General features: G+C 31.3%; 1 protein-coding gene across 2 annotated transcripts; it reads right to left on the reverse strand.

The window, feature by feature from the left end:
- Positions 1-461: 461 nt before the first annotated feature.
- On the reverse strand, positions 462-15787 carry LOC148601006 (uncharacterized). Of its 2 annotated transcripts, none has more exons than XM_088555442.1 (6): positions 15499-15787; positions 9029-9113; positions 6058-6217; positions 4477-4628; positions 3645-3747; positions 462-1272 (listed from the first exon to the last, which is right to left on the reverse strand). In XM_088555442.1, exons 2-6 carry the CDS (start codon positions 9066-9068, stop codon positions 1062-1064), a joined length of 666 nt encoding a protein of 221 aa, XP_088411568.1. In that variant the 5' UTR covers positions 9069-9113; positions 15499-15787; the 3' UTR covers positions 462-1061. The 2 variants fall into 2 exon arrangements, with proteins under 2 accessions (XP_088411568.1, XP_088411569.1); XM_088555443.1 differs by lacking the exon at positions 15499-15787 and adding an exon at positions 13559-14734.
- Positions 15788-18345: the final 2558 nt, after the last annotated feature.

Below are 18345 nucleotides of genomic sequence, written 5' to 3' on the forward strand. Positions count from 1 at the left end.
ACCAATCTGACAATGTAATATCACTCAATGATACTTTCTCTATTTTAAAATAACACTATTTAATATCTGCACAACTGGCTTTGGTCAGAAATTTTTCAGAAGAATGTTAGAAAAATAAGCTTTTTGACAGAGTTATCTGCCCTTGAAATGTTCATTTTCAGTGCCTTTTAATGAAAGTGTAACTCAATGGTCCAGCTTATAAAAAATTTTGTCTGTTTACCTTGATCCTCATGGTGCAAATAGTCAAATTACACTATAAAAATGATGGGTTTTTTTTCATACCATGTGTCACCAACTGCCTGATTCTTACAGGGACTTACACTTAACTCCTTTATTATCATTTCAATACATCTGAACCTATTGAAACTGAACATTTTCATCCCTCACTTCCAACTTGGTTTCAGTTTAGACCAAACTGAAAAACCTTGTCAGTAATAATTAGTTTTAGCTTAATAAATACATTTAACCCTCAAAATATTTTAATATAACAGTTGAACACATACATTTATATACAATACATTCATAAATAAATATTACATTTATTCAGATAAAAATAATTTTACTGGATTTGCAACTGTATTTCCTAAACTGGCCTAAGTTAAGGATCAACTGATATAACGTGATAAATCTGTTTAGTTCATACAGAAAATGTTAATGTAATTCATTTGGTTACAATGTAATAAAATTTCATACGTGGAAAGAGTATGGGCTTTGTACTGTATGATTTTGATAAAAAAAAATGTGCGTGTGTGTAAAATATGTTTTTTACATATTGGTCGTAGACATGTTGCCTTATGTTTTAAAGGCTAAAAACATTTCTTGCAACTTTTTCCTGTGATACATATACTTTTTTTCCGCACCTTCAAAAAATACAAATTACTACCTTAAATATATTCACATTTATAAGGTAGCAAGTAGTTGAAATAGAACTTTGCCATTGAAAATTGATTGCAAAAACAAGCCTTAGTCGTTCTAATAAAGTTGTGGGTGCTTCCAAAACGAAAATTGGAATTGACTTACTAACTTATTTAATGAACCATTTATTTGACTTGCAGAATTTGTTAAGAGAAACCTGTAAAATATATAAAGTATATGTTGCATAGCAACGAAACCGTTACCACTATAGATGACAATTGTTTTGTCTCCGGAGCTAACGAATTTGTACAAAAGAGGTCAATATATTTTTGAGTCAACGTCTTCCAATAATTTATTGCCTGACCATCACATGTTCCAACTGTTCCGTTGATACAAGTATTCCAAACTTCAACGGCACTGAAAATAAAAGAGTAAATAATAATGGTTTCAGATATATGTGTAGTTAATATTTTATGAGAAACTATACATGACTTAGAGCAAAATGATTTTATAAGTATCGTGAAATAAGATGCTACGTTTAAACGACACAATAGAATTTTTTTCCTCACTCTCTTCATTGGGTTACATACTTGTAATGCGACAGAAGAACATGCGTACCTATCTAGACCAATGGTGTCACTTCCGGTACTCTGTTTATGTGAGTTAATATTGCAAGTGTTATTTTTTTCATTTTATATTATTTATTATTATTATTATTATTATCTTTTATGATGTTTTTTTTGCGTCATCAACTTTACTAGTTATATATTTTATTTACGCTGCAATGTGTATGTAGATCGTCTCCGTTTCCTGTTTTCACGTTCAGACCGTGGAAACATGGATTTTTATATATCCAAATTATCTCATCATTAAAGCATCGATTGTTTTATCGATATGTAGTTAAAAAAAAGAAACTTTATTTGAAAGTTCGATATTTCAAAGGAAACAGCGAAGTTGATATAAAAAAAAACAGGAATGAGAACCAAAATAATTTGAATCCAATATACATAATTTGGTAGGTGCATGGACCAGATGCATAGGCATTACTACACATACACCGGCTGGTGTGTTACCTAGTGGAATGTAAGAAAGTAGAGAAAAATCTTTACTTTATACGAAATAACAATATGTTCAGCATATGAAACTTGAAAATTATTCTTACACTAGAATAACAAAATAGAAAACGAAAAATTTAAAGAGATCTTTTTTTTTTAATCCGCACAGAACACCTCTTGAGTAACAAGTCCGAATGCTCGCTTCAATAGAGGCAATAACTGATTTCATTTTAGTGCAAATTATTCGTTCTGTTAATACCATATTTAACTGACGCATTCTTGCAACAATAAAAACTCATAGAAAATGGTCGTTAATTCTTTGATTTAGTGTTTTATTCTACTTAGAAAATACACTGTAAGTAAACATGACTTTAAAAAAGCAGTTAAACACCAATAATTATATAATTATTCCTAACATTTCAAAAACCTATTACGACAATTTGGTATTCGGATGTTTCAAATACAAAATTATTAATGTACTTTAGAAGGGAATTATGACCTATACTTATTCAGTAATTTGACACATTATTACGAAAATGGTCCAAATGTAAAGAAAATCAATTTTGAATACAGTAAATCATATTCTAAGCAACTATTACACGCGTCAATTGATCAGATCTGCCTTACGATCAACCACTGGTTGATTGGTCTTGGAATATTACATCTGAAACAGTACAACGAACCTTACGTACACATTCATATACTATTCAAATATTACAAATGGTAGAGATGAATCAAGGTGAAAAAACACCGAACGAACGATGTTTTTTTTTTATCTACATGCGCCATATCTATGCGTATCTGCGAACAGATCTGAATGTAGGAGAAAACCATACATTCATCTCCCACTTTGAATCAACCAAATCAAGAACGATAACTTTTATAAAGTGCAGATTTCATGACTACTAATTCGAATATGAATACAGTATAACTAAACCCGTTTGCATTATATAGATTTTGTTCCGTTTAGGCAGGTGTTCGGTTTTCAGAGGTTTTTAAGGTCTGGTTTAACCAGAAATTTCTGAAATCTCTTTCTGTTCAGGCTGGTGTTCGATTTATTGAAGGTTCGGTTTAGACAGGGATCTCTGTATAGAAATTAAAAGGATGGTCCAATCTTGTCATCAACACATAAACTGATAAAGCTCTTATCGACCCCTATCAAATGCACTATACGTTTTACAGGGTCAACTTACTTAAAAAGCTAATTAATACGAAACTAAGACCAAAAGAAAAGACAATAACCGATAAAGTTCATGACTTAGGACAGGAATGATTTATAAATAAATAAAAATGAATGTAAATAAAAAGCATTAGATTTGATAGAAAAAAAACTATAACTATATACCCCCACTATGGGGTATAATAAAGAACAAACCCTCTGTCCTAAATATTTATAGAAAAATTGATGGTAAATGGGTTCAAATCTTCAGTCTCGATAAACAAGAACGATTTTCCAATAATGAGAGGCTACGAAATATCGTACAGAGTAAATTTCACGATAAAAAAGCACAAAGTTGAAAAAAATCATCTGAAACAAGTGGATTCTACATTTAAAAAAAGGAATACTTATAATATTTAATTTTTGTAGATGCCCAGGTGATACTATCTTGTCATTTGTTGCACTCTGAAACCTGTCTTAAGTGGACACTGAATAAATCGAGTACCAGTCTAAACCAGATATTTCTAAAATACCGAGAATTACTACAGAAATAATAAAATGTATAAACATCATACTTGCAGAGGGACCCTTGTCTTTGTGGTATCTTATTTGTACATGACTCCACTGCTATTTCTATAACTGAATTTGACAACAGACATTCAACTGCGTATGCCATTCCTGAACATCAAAGACATGTGTATGAATTATTACAGTTTAGATTGAAGGTGTCATTAGTGAATTTGAAAAAAAATGTTAAAAAAATGTCGTTCCGTGTTAATATAATTCGCATTAATGCTTATGTGTATGCGTATTGCAGAATCTTAATTGCAAATTAATTCGGAATAAATTATCGCGCATTTTTTTGTTCGTATCGTTGATACGTTTGATAATGCGCATTCAAATTCGCATTTACTAGTAAATTCGCAATCTGCAGATGTTTGAACACAGTGTTAGTCGATATAAATAGTGAATAAAGTGGAAATTTTCTATTGAATTAGAAAATGTCGAATTATACTTTCGCATTTAAATACGCATTCAATCCACAGGGTGAACACCAGCGCCTTCATGATAGCGTTATCTTTAGTTTAATGCTGAACTGGACGTATAATGCGTGAATGAGGCATTAATGGGACTGAAACTATTTTTGGTTGTTGTCATGTAACATTTGAGTAGTTTCATTTATTTTCAAGATCATGTCAACATACATTTAGATAAGTTAACAATTGTTAAATACAATAGTTTTTAATTGTTCATGATATTTCAGTTGTTCGGATTACATATACAACTTACCACTACAGCAATGATCATTTATAGTTTATCTAAAACCAGAACATTATCATATTTTGGTTATAATTTGACGAATAATTCAAATTATTTTATTTCATGCACTACAAAGCAGAACTCTACCTTGCTTGTCAGCACATTGTGTCTCTGCAAGCTGTTGCCTCTGGTTTTGTGTAGAAATAATCCCTCCTTCGAATTCACCAATCAGATATTTACACGAGGAGGTGAGTGCAGTCATATTCTGTGCCTGACAGAGGTAGTAGTATTGCAAATGGCTGAAAATAGGTCAGAATGAGTAATTATAAAGATCATCTTTCCTATGAGCGTTAACTAATTTACAAACGCATGTGTAACTCAAATAATTTACTTTCCGGTGTATTTTCTTACGATTTACTGCTCTTTTCTTCATCTTCTTTTCATTCATATTGGTTTTCTTATTTTCTTGCCTTTGGGAATCATATGAAGCTTACTACCTTATTGACAACAATCTTGTAATACTACCATCACTCCGTCCATCCCTTATTTATGAAATATCATAGTTAATTTCTAAGCTCTTCACAAATTTGTACAGGCGAGTGGATGACAAGGCTTATTTGTATAAGCGAGTACATAACATGTCTTGTTTGTTATTTGAATCTTGTATTATGGTTTTATATTACAGTCTCTGCACTTCCTGTTTCAGTTTTACATACACATACACATACATAGATGTATTAAAACTTTTATCCTAAAACGAATTACTGTAAACTATTAAAAACAAAATATGCAAATCCTCACTAGCATGAAGAAAAAAAACAAAACAAAAAAACAACAGTTGAGCAAACAAAGTCAGTAAACTAACCAGTAGACTTAAGTAAGACTCCATCTAAGAATCATGCAAAATGTGATTAATGGGTAAAAAGCCTACATATTTTCATTTTTGATATTTTGTTTGAAATAGTAAACAGAAATTAACATGTGGTTTTTCATATAACCCGTGCTCATAGGAGATAAAAATCTATAGAATACACTGTAGGTTTCACAATTAAGGAAGATAACTCTGTAAATGGCACTCAAATATGATATAATCTACTGGATTTTCAATGTGGATTATCTCCTAAGAGCAGGCAGATTTGAATGAATTATTACACATTTCATAGTATAGACCCATAAAACAACCTAATTACAAAAATAAAAATATGTAGCCTTTTTTGGGTGTATCACATTTTTCAGATTTTGCATGATTCTTACAAAGACTGCTACTTAATAGGTCGTCGGGACGTCGAGTCATAATGATACAGTACAAACGAACAAATCTAAAGGATTGTACAATGATACCGATAAAGATGTTATAAGAGAACATAAACTCGATATATCTCGATGCAGTCGACGTGTGCTCCCTAATATTACATTTGGGATTATAATGAATTATGGTTTATTCTCGTACAATTAAAACACATTCAAAGTAAACCAAAGGGAATACTTTTAAATTTTGCTTAACCATTAAAAACTGTTAATAATTTTTAAGTTTTATTTATGGATTTTCATTTGTTAAACACTAGTGTGTCTATTTGTTAAACAGATTTTAGTTTGTACGAAACCAATATATTATTAAAAAGTTTTTATTTATCTGATTATGTTTTTTTTATTCAAATCTATGTAATTGTTTTTAATTATATGTCCTTTTTAGCTTTACCTTACTGTAAAACTTATTTATCGACTTACGAACACAATGCGCCGAGAAATTGCGTGTAACTTAAAATGTCAAAATTTGAGAAATCTGGATAGAACGAAACGCTAAAAGTGGTACCGCCGTTTCCGTGGATACAGTCGCCTACCGGTCTGCAGTCCTCCGATTGCACTTCACAATCAAGAATCAGGATCACTGCAAGTAAAATTACACACATTCATTTCAATAACAATATTGTTTTGGGTTCATCATTTATATATAAAGGAATCGTTGTAAACCTGAAATTGAAAACATACATAGAATTAAGAAGTGACCTCATAAAAAAGACACAGAAGTTGATTCAAGCATGTCAAAAAAACTACTGAATTCATTTTTACTTCTTATTCAGAATCAGTTACAGACCACATAACCATTAACAGTTTTTCAATTGGGTGTTGCTACGGGGTGCCGAATAGGACTCAAGTGGTTTTGTACTCAAAATTCATTTTTGTACAGACAAAAGTGAGTAATGATCAACATAAATGAATTCAGATTAACAAAATTTATAACGTGCTATAAAGTTTAAATTTTGTGTCACAAAAGTGAATTCTGTGTCAACAAATTCAATTTACAAAATTCGTAATGATAGAGAATTCATTTGCAAATCCAAAGGATTCTGTAAACTAATTTGCATACAAAATTGACTTTTGTGACACAAAATAGACTTTTTGTCTCACAAAATTGACTTTTGTGAGACAAAATTGAGTTTTATTTCACAAAATTGAATTTTGTGAAACAGAATTGAATTTTGTCCAAAATATGAATTTCGTCATTACAAAAGGAAGTGATAATAAAACAAGTCTGCGTAACATAGTTTTGTTTTGTATACATAAAATTGATTTTGATTAAAAAAAAGCTCAATCAGAAGTCAGATGCTTGGTAAAGTTATCAAATATCATTAGAATCAGGAGGTATCACATATCATAAGAAGTCAGAAGCATGGTGAATGTTTCATATATCATTAGAAGTCAAAAGCTTGGTAAAGATATCTCATATCATTAGAGGTGAAAAGCAAGGTAAAGATCTCATATACCTTTGGAAGTCAGATGCTTGGTAAAGTTATCATAAATCATTAGAACCGGAGGTATCATATATCATAAGAAGTCAGAAGCATGGTGAATGTTTCTTAGATCATTAGAAAACAAAAGAACGGTAGGTATTTCATATATCATTAGAAGTCAGAAACATTGTAGAGATTATTTTTCATCAGATGTCAGAAGCATTCTAAAGGTACCATATACATGTATCAGAATCATGGAGAAAGAATCATTTATTATTAGAAATCAGAAGCATGTTAAGGGTATCATATATCATTAGAAGTCAGAAACAGGGTAATGTTATTGTCGAGTAAGTCGCGGGAAATAACACAAACCATTATTGTATTTGTATGTTGACGTTAACGTTGGTTATATGTCGTCGTGGACGGAAGTTAATTATATTGTATTGAAATGAATGAACATGAGATCGTATCTGTTTTGTTAAATGTATGAACCAAAAAACCCTGATTCGGGTATCTTAAATAATTAGAATTCAGAAGCTTGGTAGAGGTATCATTAGGGGTCAGCAGAAATAATTTTCAAAGAGTTAAATCAGTCGTGGAATATAATGAATTAAAGTACTCTTACATTATCATGAATATGTATGTTTTTTTCATGAAAGTTTCGTTTTTGTTTTGTTTATTCTGCTTGTTTGTATGTTTGTTTCGATTCTTTTCATCATAATGAATCCATTTTTGTCTAGCATTCATATTACTGCTCTGCAAGGTGAGACAATAAAAAAATGTTTTCCACATATGCATTTGCTTTACCTGACCAATCGTATAAATTTTGGACAGTTACTTAATGGGTAACCGGACTTCACCCTAAACTGGTAGTATATAACAAGCACATCGGTATGTAAAAATATAAGCTTTACTAGAAGCCCAACAATCACGTTGAATGTGAAAGAGTAAGGTAATGGCAATTAGAATAATAAATTAGAATTTTTAATTGTTATGATTGACATATCAAGTCAATTGAGATGTTCATGAATTATTATGGCGGTGAAAAACGTTTTGATGAGAAGTTTAGATTTAAAAATTTTACGTAACCGTCTCTTTATCATGAAAAAAACAAACAAAAAAAAACACAAACAAAAAAACGAACAAATAAATCTATGTAAGAAGCTCGCAAAAACGAATTGATAAATGAGAACTTCAGGGACGTATATATGCAATGAATGGAAAAGTGACGATACGAAATCTACATCTCCTAATAGGAACAAGAATGGAAAAGGGAATTAATGTCATATTTTATATAATACAGTAGTAGTGTAGTGACAGAATCACAATTTAGGAGCAAACGATTCCTAACTATTATATACAGTATCCAAGATTGGATAAATTAACAAAACTACTCACTAAAAATTAGCTCTTTTTACAAGAAAGACAAGTCCGTTATTTCAGGATATGCATTGTTTGTCTGTTCTTTCTGTCATGTATGAATTGTATATGCATTTGACCTCATGTTACACATATGTGCCGGGCTGTATCAATAAAGTTTACATGTTTAGGAAATGAAGGCACGTTTAGTACTTTAATTATAGGTTCTATATAACAGGCATATGTCAAGATACAAAAAACATAAAGGTACAAATCATATAAAACAGAAGTAATGATGTAATATCAAAATAACAAAAGAGGTTTACAAGTTTATTAAGGAGGTAGACCTAAAGTAAGGGACACAACTCTTAAAAATCATTGGAACGTTTGTATTCAGCACTTTACATCAATATCATGTAAGCATCAAAGTAACCTGGACTGATTTCATTCGGTTTCAAATGAAAGCTTGACGGACTATGGTGAAATTGAATATGATACAAACAAATCACTGATTTCATGAGTTATGTACCTTACCTAGGTCTACCTCCTTAAGCTTGTGTTTACGGCGCCCAAAATGATTTCGTAAATTATGCTCAAGACCTACTTACATGCAAGTGTTGTCCATACAAATCTCACCAAATATACCATTGCTCTTAGATCAGATACTACCAGGCGATTTTTATAGCATCACTCCTGATCAAACACATATAAAATATATAAATACTTAATTGTCAATATAGAAACTCTTGTGAGTTTAAGCAAATAAATTACAATTTAAATCCATTCTAATTACATTTTTACGTTTTGTTATATTTATATAACTGGTTTGTCGCCTTTTTTGTACAAATCATTTAGACCGTTGTGACATTTTGAACATCATAAGAGTAAGTTAATCCTACTAAAAAGATTAACGACGTTGAGAAAAAAACCTGACAGCGTCATTTAATTTATTGTCTATTTTTGTTGACACCCTTATATTTCTTGTGATTTTTTATTCACAGATCGTAGTGATATTATCAATATGATGATGAAAAAGTAAGTTACCCAAGCCAAAAAATTAATGGTAGTATCATTTGATAATTAGGTCATCTTAATTGTATTAGGACTCCTTGTCAATATACAGGACAATAATACATGTAGTTCCTTGTAAGGGCACTCACCTTTTTTGGTATATTTCAAATTACATTTACACGTTTATTGTCATAAATTTAACAATGATAGAGGCCCAAAGTAAAAAAAAATAAGTTTGTTCTTGATAACTATATTCTATTGTAATACCAGAGCTTGGAAGCGAAAGGTATTTCGTAATCATAATGTACGTCCGTCAGTTTGTCAATCCATTTGTCCGTCTGCTCCTTTTGTGTTACTGTTTTACTCTGCAACTGCTTCCTGTTTGACAACTTTGTTCATATTAGACTATAATTTCAGGGACGGACGGGTATCATTTACGGGTCTTTGCTAAAAGTTTTTCTTCTTTTTGTTCATTGATATCGCATTCTCAACGGAAGTCGGGACGCATAGATCCAATTCAACACTTTAAGAATGACATAATGGGATATTCCCATAGAGTCTGCAATTCCAAATGTCAAATTAACTAATAGACACTTGATCATTGCGTAAACACCACCTGTTTCAGTTCGAATTTCAAGTCATTTGAATTGTTGAATTGTTGAGTTCTGTGCGTTTAACAATAACTAACCAACAAAGAGAGTGTCAGATTTGTGATTTTGTTCACACGAATCCGCTTCTTTGTAAAACAAACGCAAAAGGCTGTTTTTAATGGATTCAACGAAATTTGCAACATGAAATCGTTATCATACAACTGGAAAATAAATAAACCTATACTCACAAGAAAGCCATGTAAATTCGAGCGAAATATTCAGAATTAAGATATATAACATATACGTGAAGTTTAACAAAGTGCATTATTCTGTTGGCTGCACAGTGATGCTGTTTAGAATCAGCCATCCCCTGAGTCAACCTCTGGAACACTCTGAATACTGATGAGGAGTGATCTGTCTTCCATAAAGAGGTAATTTCAACAAATTATGTTCTATTAAACCCTGCTTTGTTCACAATATCGTCGCAAATCAAAGCAATTAAAAAATCTCTAGACGATTTGTGAAGTCATTAAGTACGATTTAGGTTGAAATGAGAAAAAAAATAGGTAATCTATACTAGAGTCACTTAACCAAAAATTAATCTTAAATTGTCGGTTTTGATTGAGACGAAAAGTCTACAGTGATTTGTAGATGAGTAATATAGTCCCTTTCATAGTCCTTGTATTTTCTGTGTTTTTCAAACTTTTTACGAAAGTACTATATAAATACAAAATTTGGGATAAAGAAAGAGTGCGGATAGCATTGGTGCGAAAAATCCGATCTGTAATAGTTGAAAATATAGTATTGTTCTGCCAAAGGTCGTGAGTCATCGTGACATCATATAAATAAACTACATTAGCGATGATTTATATTCCAAATTTTGAAAAATAGAATATACTCTTTTTTCGCCAAAAACATTTTGTCAACTGGAAAGAACAAATATGACCATAAAATTAGTATGTGCACATTAATGACAAAGAAATAGCATATTGCTTTAATTTTAATGGACCAGTGCCTGGTTGATGGTGGTACGCTTGTGAAAAGCGATCCTATTTAAACTCATAATATGTTTACTTTCATGTTTGAAGTATGAAAGACCGTGTCAAAATACTTGTAGTTTCATTATACACCCTAGAAAAGTAAAAATTAGGCGATATTTTTAAGTACATATTACTTAAGATGATTTTATTATCCTTATTTGAATATTAGTTTCATAAGAACGTTATAAAACATTAGTTAGACGAACTTGAGTGTTACTCGGGATACTTTTAAGGCTTCAGAAAGTTGTATTATTTATTTTTGTGTATAAGTTAAAGGTGGACGTTCATCCGGCGATCTGTGAAATCTGATATTTTGAAGAAAAAAATTAACGATATTATATCAGTCTAGCTAATATTGTCAAGCTGAAAAACAATAATCATAATGATGCATACAAATTCATACCAATTCGTATAATTTCAAATATATGCACTATATAGAAATATCATATGATGTATTATGGATAATTAAACTTTCGTTTTTCTAGATTTGAAAATAACAGTTATAATTATGAAAGTAACAGTATTGAGAACAAATGAGGACATAGTGTATAAGTAGTAACAATTACCAATCACACACACACATACAATACAAACACACTTTGCACATGACAAACATATACCAAAATTGCTTTTCTAGATCACAAAGAATTTGGCATATTAGTTTCTGGGTGAACTCGTCGCTTGTGAACTCTCCACATGGCAAATCATGATTGCTTGGGGGCCGACAATGCTATCCTATCAAATTTAAGTTGGAGTCTTTCTGAAAATCCGACAGAAGGTGGTTCATGCATGTCAAAAACCCACCAAATTCGGTTTTATTTCTTATTCATAAACATTAATTGATCACGTAACCATTCTCATTTTTTCATTTGGTTGTTGCGCTTTTGAGATAAAATGTATAGATTGTATATGAAATTTGCACTTTGCAAGAGTTATCGTTCTTGATTTGGCTTCATTTAGTTGCTTTTAGTGAGAAGTAAATGTATGATTTTCTCAAAGGTGCAAATCTGAATGCAGAAAAGGTTGTTGATATGTGAAAATATAGCATATGTAGACTAAAAAAGCATCATTAATTTGGTTTGGTGGGTTTTTCTTGACCACTTTACCATTGGTAGTGTCTGAATTTTATGTGGACTGGTACTTAAAAGCACATTGCATTCAGTATTTTTATAACAAAATGTAAAATTAATTAAGTAATAAATATAGCAAGAAATGCAGGTGTAACGATTTCAGTTGCACATATTGATTTCATTCAACAGAGAAAATAACAAAAATATTGTAGGATTGAGAATAATCTTGTATGAAGTTCATCGTGAAAACAATTTTAAATCAACATGCATATTTTTTTCACACGAGGATTGGTCTAAAAAGGGGCTAAGTATCTAAATATGGAAAAAACGAGTTCCCATGAACCAGCTGTACAAGTATATTATCATACTACGGAAATAAGTAATGAAAACATACTAAGCAACAAAGGAAATGCACGTTGTTTTGTTTTGTTTTTGTTTCTGTTGAATTATGTTTACAGTCATATGTTTTGAAACGCTAATATATTCTAAGCATTTGTACACAAAACTGAACGAATATGCGCTTTTGTTGTGGTAGCTAGGTATTTCATCCAAATGTCTCCACTTCGTCACTTTTAAAATGAAATCGATCACCTAACTGATTAAGAATGACATTATCGGTTTTTATCCGGTAAAGAGACACATGTTGCAATATTTTTTGACAAAACGGCTTATCATTTTAGATGACAAATGTTAATTTTCAGATACAAAGCTTAAAAATTCGCAAAATCTTTATTTCACAGAATTTGAAGGAATGTATACCTCTACCAAAATGACAAATTTTCGGTTCATTTTCCATTTTTGAGGATATAATGGAATTTTATATTCCAAAACCTTAACCTAAAACAACATAATAAAGTTAGGTCAATAAAAACTGGATAAAAGATACTTTGCCCTTACGAATGCATAATACAGTTGTACACAACAAAGACAAATTAATTTTCAATTTTCTATATGCATTGTTCTTGGTGGGCATATTCAAATTCTAGTCAGTTTTAATATGAACAAATCACAATTAGTTCAATTACGAACGATTTAAAGTAACCAACCTTATATATTAACCAGAAATTTAACTCTTGACTTTGTCTTATTGCAGAAATTGCTCAGAAATTGGTGCTCAACAGCAAAAAAATCGAAATATAACGATATTTTATATATCACATTAATTTTCATCTCCATCATTTCTTTCCCATAATTATGAAATGTATACTCGTATAAATTTTCGTGGTGTCCTAATTTTCGCTACTTTTACGATAAACATAAAAAGGCGAAAACTTGGACACACGAAATTGATTTAAACACAGTCTGTTTGTCATCCTTTGAAACTGCGAATATTGTTACCAACGAATATTTTCACTTGACAGAATCCGCGAAAATTATTAAATTATTGTACACATATCACATATCACAATTTTAAACTAAATATTTACTCAAAGAACAAAAGCATAATCCTATGATAAATGTGCCAGGTGTTGTAATATTGACATCTTTCTTTTCCTGTGGATTCATCGACCATGCAGCAAGAACTGCCTCAGTGTAAACTTTCTTTTCATCACTTCACTTGTTATACAGAAGCTATAAAATTAACCTAATGTCATTCTTGACTACTGATTTGAGTCTTTCGAACGTTTTATTGCATTCATTGGACCAAAGCAGAATTTCAACTTCCGGGTTGAAGTATCTTAATTAGAAAAAAATCCTTAACCAATTCAATTGTTTATTTGTATTTTATTTTAATGCTGCTGATGAGAGGTTACTCCTTGAAATACATGTAGAACATATCGAAATTTGCAATATAATATGATTTGTGCATTAGTACATGTATTTCTAATGAGTACTATTTATTCAATTCATGTACAAGTTTAAGTGCTTTGTGCATGTCAAAAACCCACCCTTTTATTCATTTATTATTTTCAATGTTTTTAATCCAGGTCACATAGCCAGTCTAAGTTGTCATTCGCTTGTCAGGCTTTTGAGATAAAAAATAAATATTGGCACTTATAGTTGTTGGGTTTATGTTGGAGACGAACATGTAGTTTTCTTTTTTCTGTTACATATAAATATGGCAGGTGGAGGGGTTTTCTGCATCTCTACCATTAATGGTTGTATCGGACTTTTATACTTGTCGAAACATAAATGATAGAGCTGGTTCTACAACTAATTGTGTGCAAAGCATAATTTCCGTTCCACTCATTTTGAAATTTGAAATACGCTACGTTTGGTTCAAATCGTGAAAATTGCCATAGTGTTACCATGGTGTTATTTAAGACGTGTGTTGCATTATTTCATTTTGATATGAATTTCGTTTATTTTTTTTAATGGATAAATTTTTATCAAAGACTTATTTTATTTCCAGTTCAGAGAAGCTGATTGAGATTAACCATATAACGTAACCGGCTAGTTTAACTTTTTACAGCATGTCGAAGAAAAATGGTTCTTGGGATTTCATTGAAATATTTATTTAAGCGACTACCTAATTAAAAAAAAAAAACTTTATGGCGCAATTTCGATTCATTTTTGAAGAATACATTTGTGCGACTTCTGATTTGTTCAATATTACTAAAATTACAATTCTTTAAGGCGATTTCTCAAAATTTCTCGATAAGACAAATTTATTTAATTACCGAATATACACAAAAAAATTGCTCAAATGTACATTTTGTATTTCACAAGCCACCAAATTTCCCTAGGTTTCCTAGAAAAGGCGTTGTGCATGACTTGGTTAATACGGTGAAATTGTCCCTTTACAAAAAAAAGTGAAATGGTGATATTTTAAGTTTCATAACAATACTTAAATAATCATAATTAATATGTCATAAGTTTATGATTACATGTATTGTCATTACTACATGTACTTCCTTTGTTACTATTAATGCTGCTATTTTTATTATTATTCATGATTATCACCATTACTCTCTAAGACTTGTAGATCTATTATTTTGAAACTTCAATCATCAATAAAGAAATAAAGTCTAATTGTTAGATTTGGAAAAAAACATGAGCACACTTATTAAACCAATTTGATGATATTGTCAAACGTTCGACCTATATACGGTAATTGCTGTCCAAATGACTGCTGCTGTTTGTAAAAATAAAATGATTTAGATTTTGTCCAAGACTTCGTCAACAATTTGCTGTAAAGTAATTATGTTTGCGTTTATTTATTCTTTTATATCCTGGGTTTGTATCTAATAAAGTATACAAAATTCAAACGAACAAGTCCAAGCATTTTTGTTGTTGTATGCATCTGCTTAACCTAAATAGTTTTGTCTTCGGATTTTTTTTCCTGTACTAATGTACCTACCAGCCCCGCCCGATTCTATAGGGAAAACGTATGGTTGCACCTTATAAATAAGAAACATATACTTACAAGAAGGTGAATATCATGGTATAAATATTCCTGTAATAATGCCCCAAAAAACAAATCCTTTATACAGGCGTGCTTGACTGTATGATTGTGACAACAAAATCCCCCATTATTTATTCCCTAGTCGAGTTGATAAAAATTGTTTGATGCTATGACGCAAAACTCTACACAACACTATACAAAATAAGTCACAGTATTTGAGAAGTGAGTTACGGATCGGATATGCATGGTAAACTCCTAGTATCAATGAATGTATAAGACTTGTCGTGCTGTGAAAATGTATATATGATCATTTTCTTCTTAATAGACTTAACATGGCATGCAGGTCTTGTATAATATGAAAATATTTCGGTGGATGTTACAAAATTTGACGTATAATTACATTTTATGATCTGATCTGAAGTCGTATATTTTTTCAAACGAGATGTAATTAAGAATGAGGCGGGATGAAAGAAGGTGTATTGTTGTGAAACCACGAATTAGAGGGACACCTGGGAGTTGCGTTATTCTACTTTGGGCTGGGTGACATACTTGACAGATCTTCCCTGTGGAAAGTTTAAAAGTATGGAGGAAATGATCTTTTTCAACAAGTAGTGTTTTGGTCATTGAATTCATTCACTTTATGTCTATTTTTCACAAGTATATCACGCAAGTAGGCTTTTAGACAGATATTCCATGTTGTTTTTTTCACAATGGCATGTTACTGTTTGCGATCGACATGGGTAATGAATGACAATGTCACAATAAACACGTAAAATTCCCGTCTCCCATTGTTCTGTGTTGAACACACTTTTAACTAAGAAACGAAGAAATTGGTCGTCTGAAATCAGTGTAATGACAGACAGATGAACGGACACCAAAACGTCTTAGTATTCAACTAGTCACGCAGCAATAAAGTAACAGGGACTCTTCGGAGCTCTGTGATTAAAGACTTTTAAACCATAAGGATTATTTTAATTCCATGTTTCTATCTTTTATGCTTTTAAAAATAAACAGCAATAAGTACCACTATCAGCCTATTAACAAAGTAAGGTCCTTGACTAAATGGAGGCTAATGTTATAAGAATAGTTTTTGAAATTAATTTCACAACACAGCGTAAATACGTAAATCTTCGGTATTTACCAATCGTCATAGGACTCGTCGACATAAACGTATCATATTGTTTCAATAATCCTGTGTTAAAAAAAAGATTGATACCGTAATGAATCTAGTACTAGTCTAAAACTGTTTTAAATCCACTCAGAGGCATCTGTTTTAGATTTTTCTATTAAGCTCACATGCACGGTTGCAGAGTGATGGTACATTTACTAATATCGGAGATGACAACTTAACTAAAATTTCAACATAACGATAATCTACATTTGAGGCATATTTCTTTCCAGTAGCAATGTGCACTGCAACAAAGAATTATGCTGTAAGTTACCATTTTCAGGACCGTAGCCAGGTTTTCTGAATGGGGGTAAGGTGCGAACTGATCACTGAAAAACAATTATACTTGGAAATCTGGTATGATTTCTCTTAATCACAGGCTAAGATGTAAATCAGTGTTTTTTTTCAAAAGTGGACGCGATCGCACCCGTCGGATTTGCCCCCCTTTAACTTGAAAACGATAAAAAAAAAGGCATAAAAACTGCTGATTCAATGAGGAATACAATAAAGAAAAGAATACATGTATTTAAAATCGGGGAAACAAACAAAAAACAAACATTTTACATATGGGTTTTAATAAAAACACCTATTTTTACTCTTTTTGGTCGTTTTTCTAAAATAGTATGGGCCACTAAGTCCAAAATCAATACCAACCTTCCTTTTGCAGTTTAAAACCTGGTTATAAAATTTTATAAAGATCAACCAACCAATACTCTTGAAAGTTATTGCACGAAAACCAAGTGTCTACGGATGACGACGATGACAGTGCCATACCCAATACGCCCGCGAAAATTTGCAGTCGTATAAAAATTCAAAATTGGACCAGAAATTAAAAAAGTTTTTTTTTATGCCAAATGCTTTTGAACAGATCTGGAGTTTTCCAACTTGAAATGAACTTCAGTATAGCCATACCTATGTTTGATTAAATACCACTTCTACTGCAGTTACCAGTAAATTGCATGCAATATTGTGCTTGGTATACCCCACTTGTGGGCAATACTTAAGGAAAAGTCCGGCAATACACTATGTTGAAATATGACAGTAACCAAAATGTCATTCAACATATGCCATATCTATATAATGGACGTCCCACATTTGAAACCAATACACCAATTTAGTGTTGAGGTAGCAATAAAAATTTGGAAGGACAAGGTGATTCCAATATATTGTACTGCCCTAATGGAGGGGTAAAATTTATTTTAGGTGATCATGAATTAGCTGTATGCTAGTTCAAGAAATTTGATATTCTACAGTCTGTCAAGCACATTTTGGATCCAAAAATTAGGAAATCAAGAAATAATTTTCTTAAAAATCAGCAGGTAATCAGGATTTTTTTAACATAAAAAGTAATGTAATACTACAAAATCCATGAAAATGGCCGCCTTCCACCTCTTCAAGTAAGAACTTGAGCCATTTTCCTTACCTCCTTTTATTGAGCTCTACATAACATAAACTGTCATATTGTGGATAAAATGCTGTGAGTTATATATTATTTTTTGGGTTGCTTTTATATTTGGTATAATAATACGAAATTACCACTTCAAAATGCACTAGACTGCAGGGGTGCCAGAGAAGCAAAACCTGAATGTAAGTCTTGCCTTCTGTGACTGTCGCAGACAAGACAAAGTGTGAAAAGGATCAAACAAATTTCTATTGAATATTTTAGTCTAGAAGGTATTTTAATTAAAACAAAAAACAAC

This window comes from Perna viridis, chromosome 12, assembly GCF_037379345.1.
Source record: "Perna viridis isolate PV_CMFRI_1.1 ecotype Kerala chromosome 12, ASM3737934v1, whole genome shotgun sequence".
NCBI classification, from domain to species: domain Eukaryota; kingdom Metazoa; phylum Mollusca; class Bivalvia; order Mytilida; family Mytilidae; genus Perna; species Perna viridis.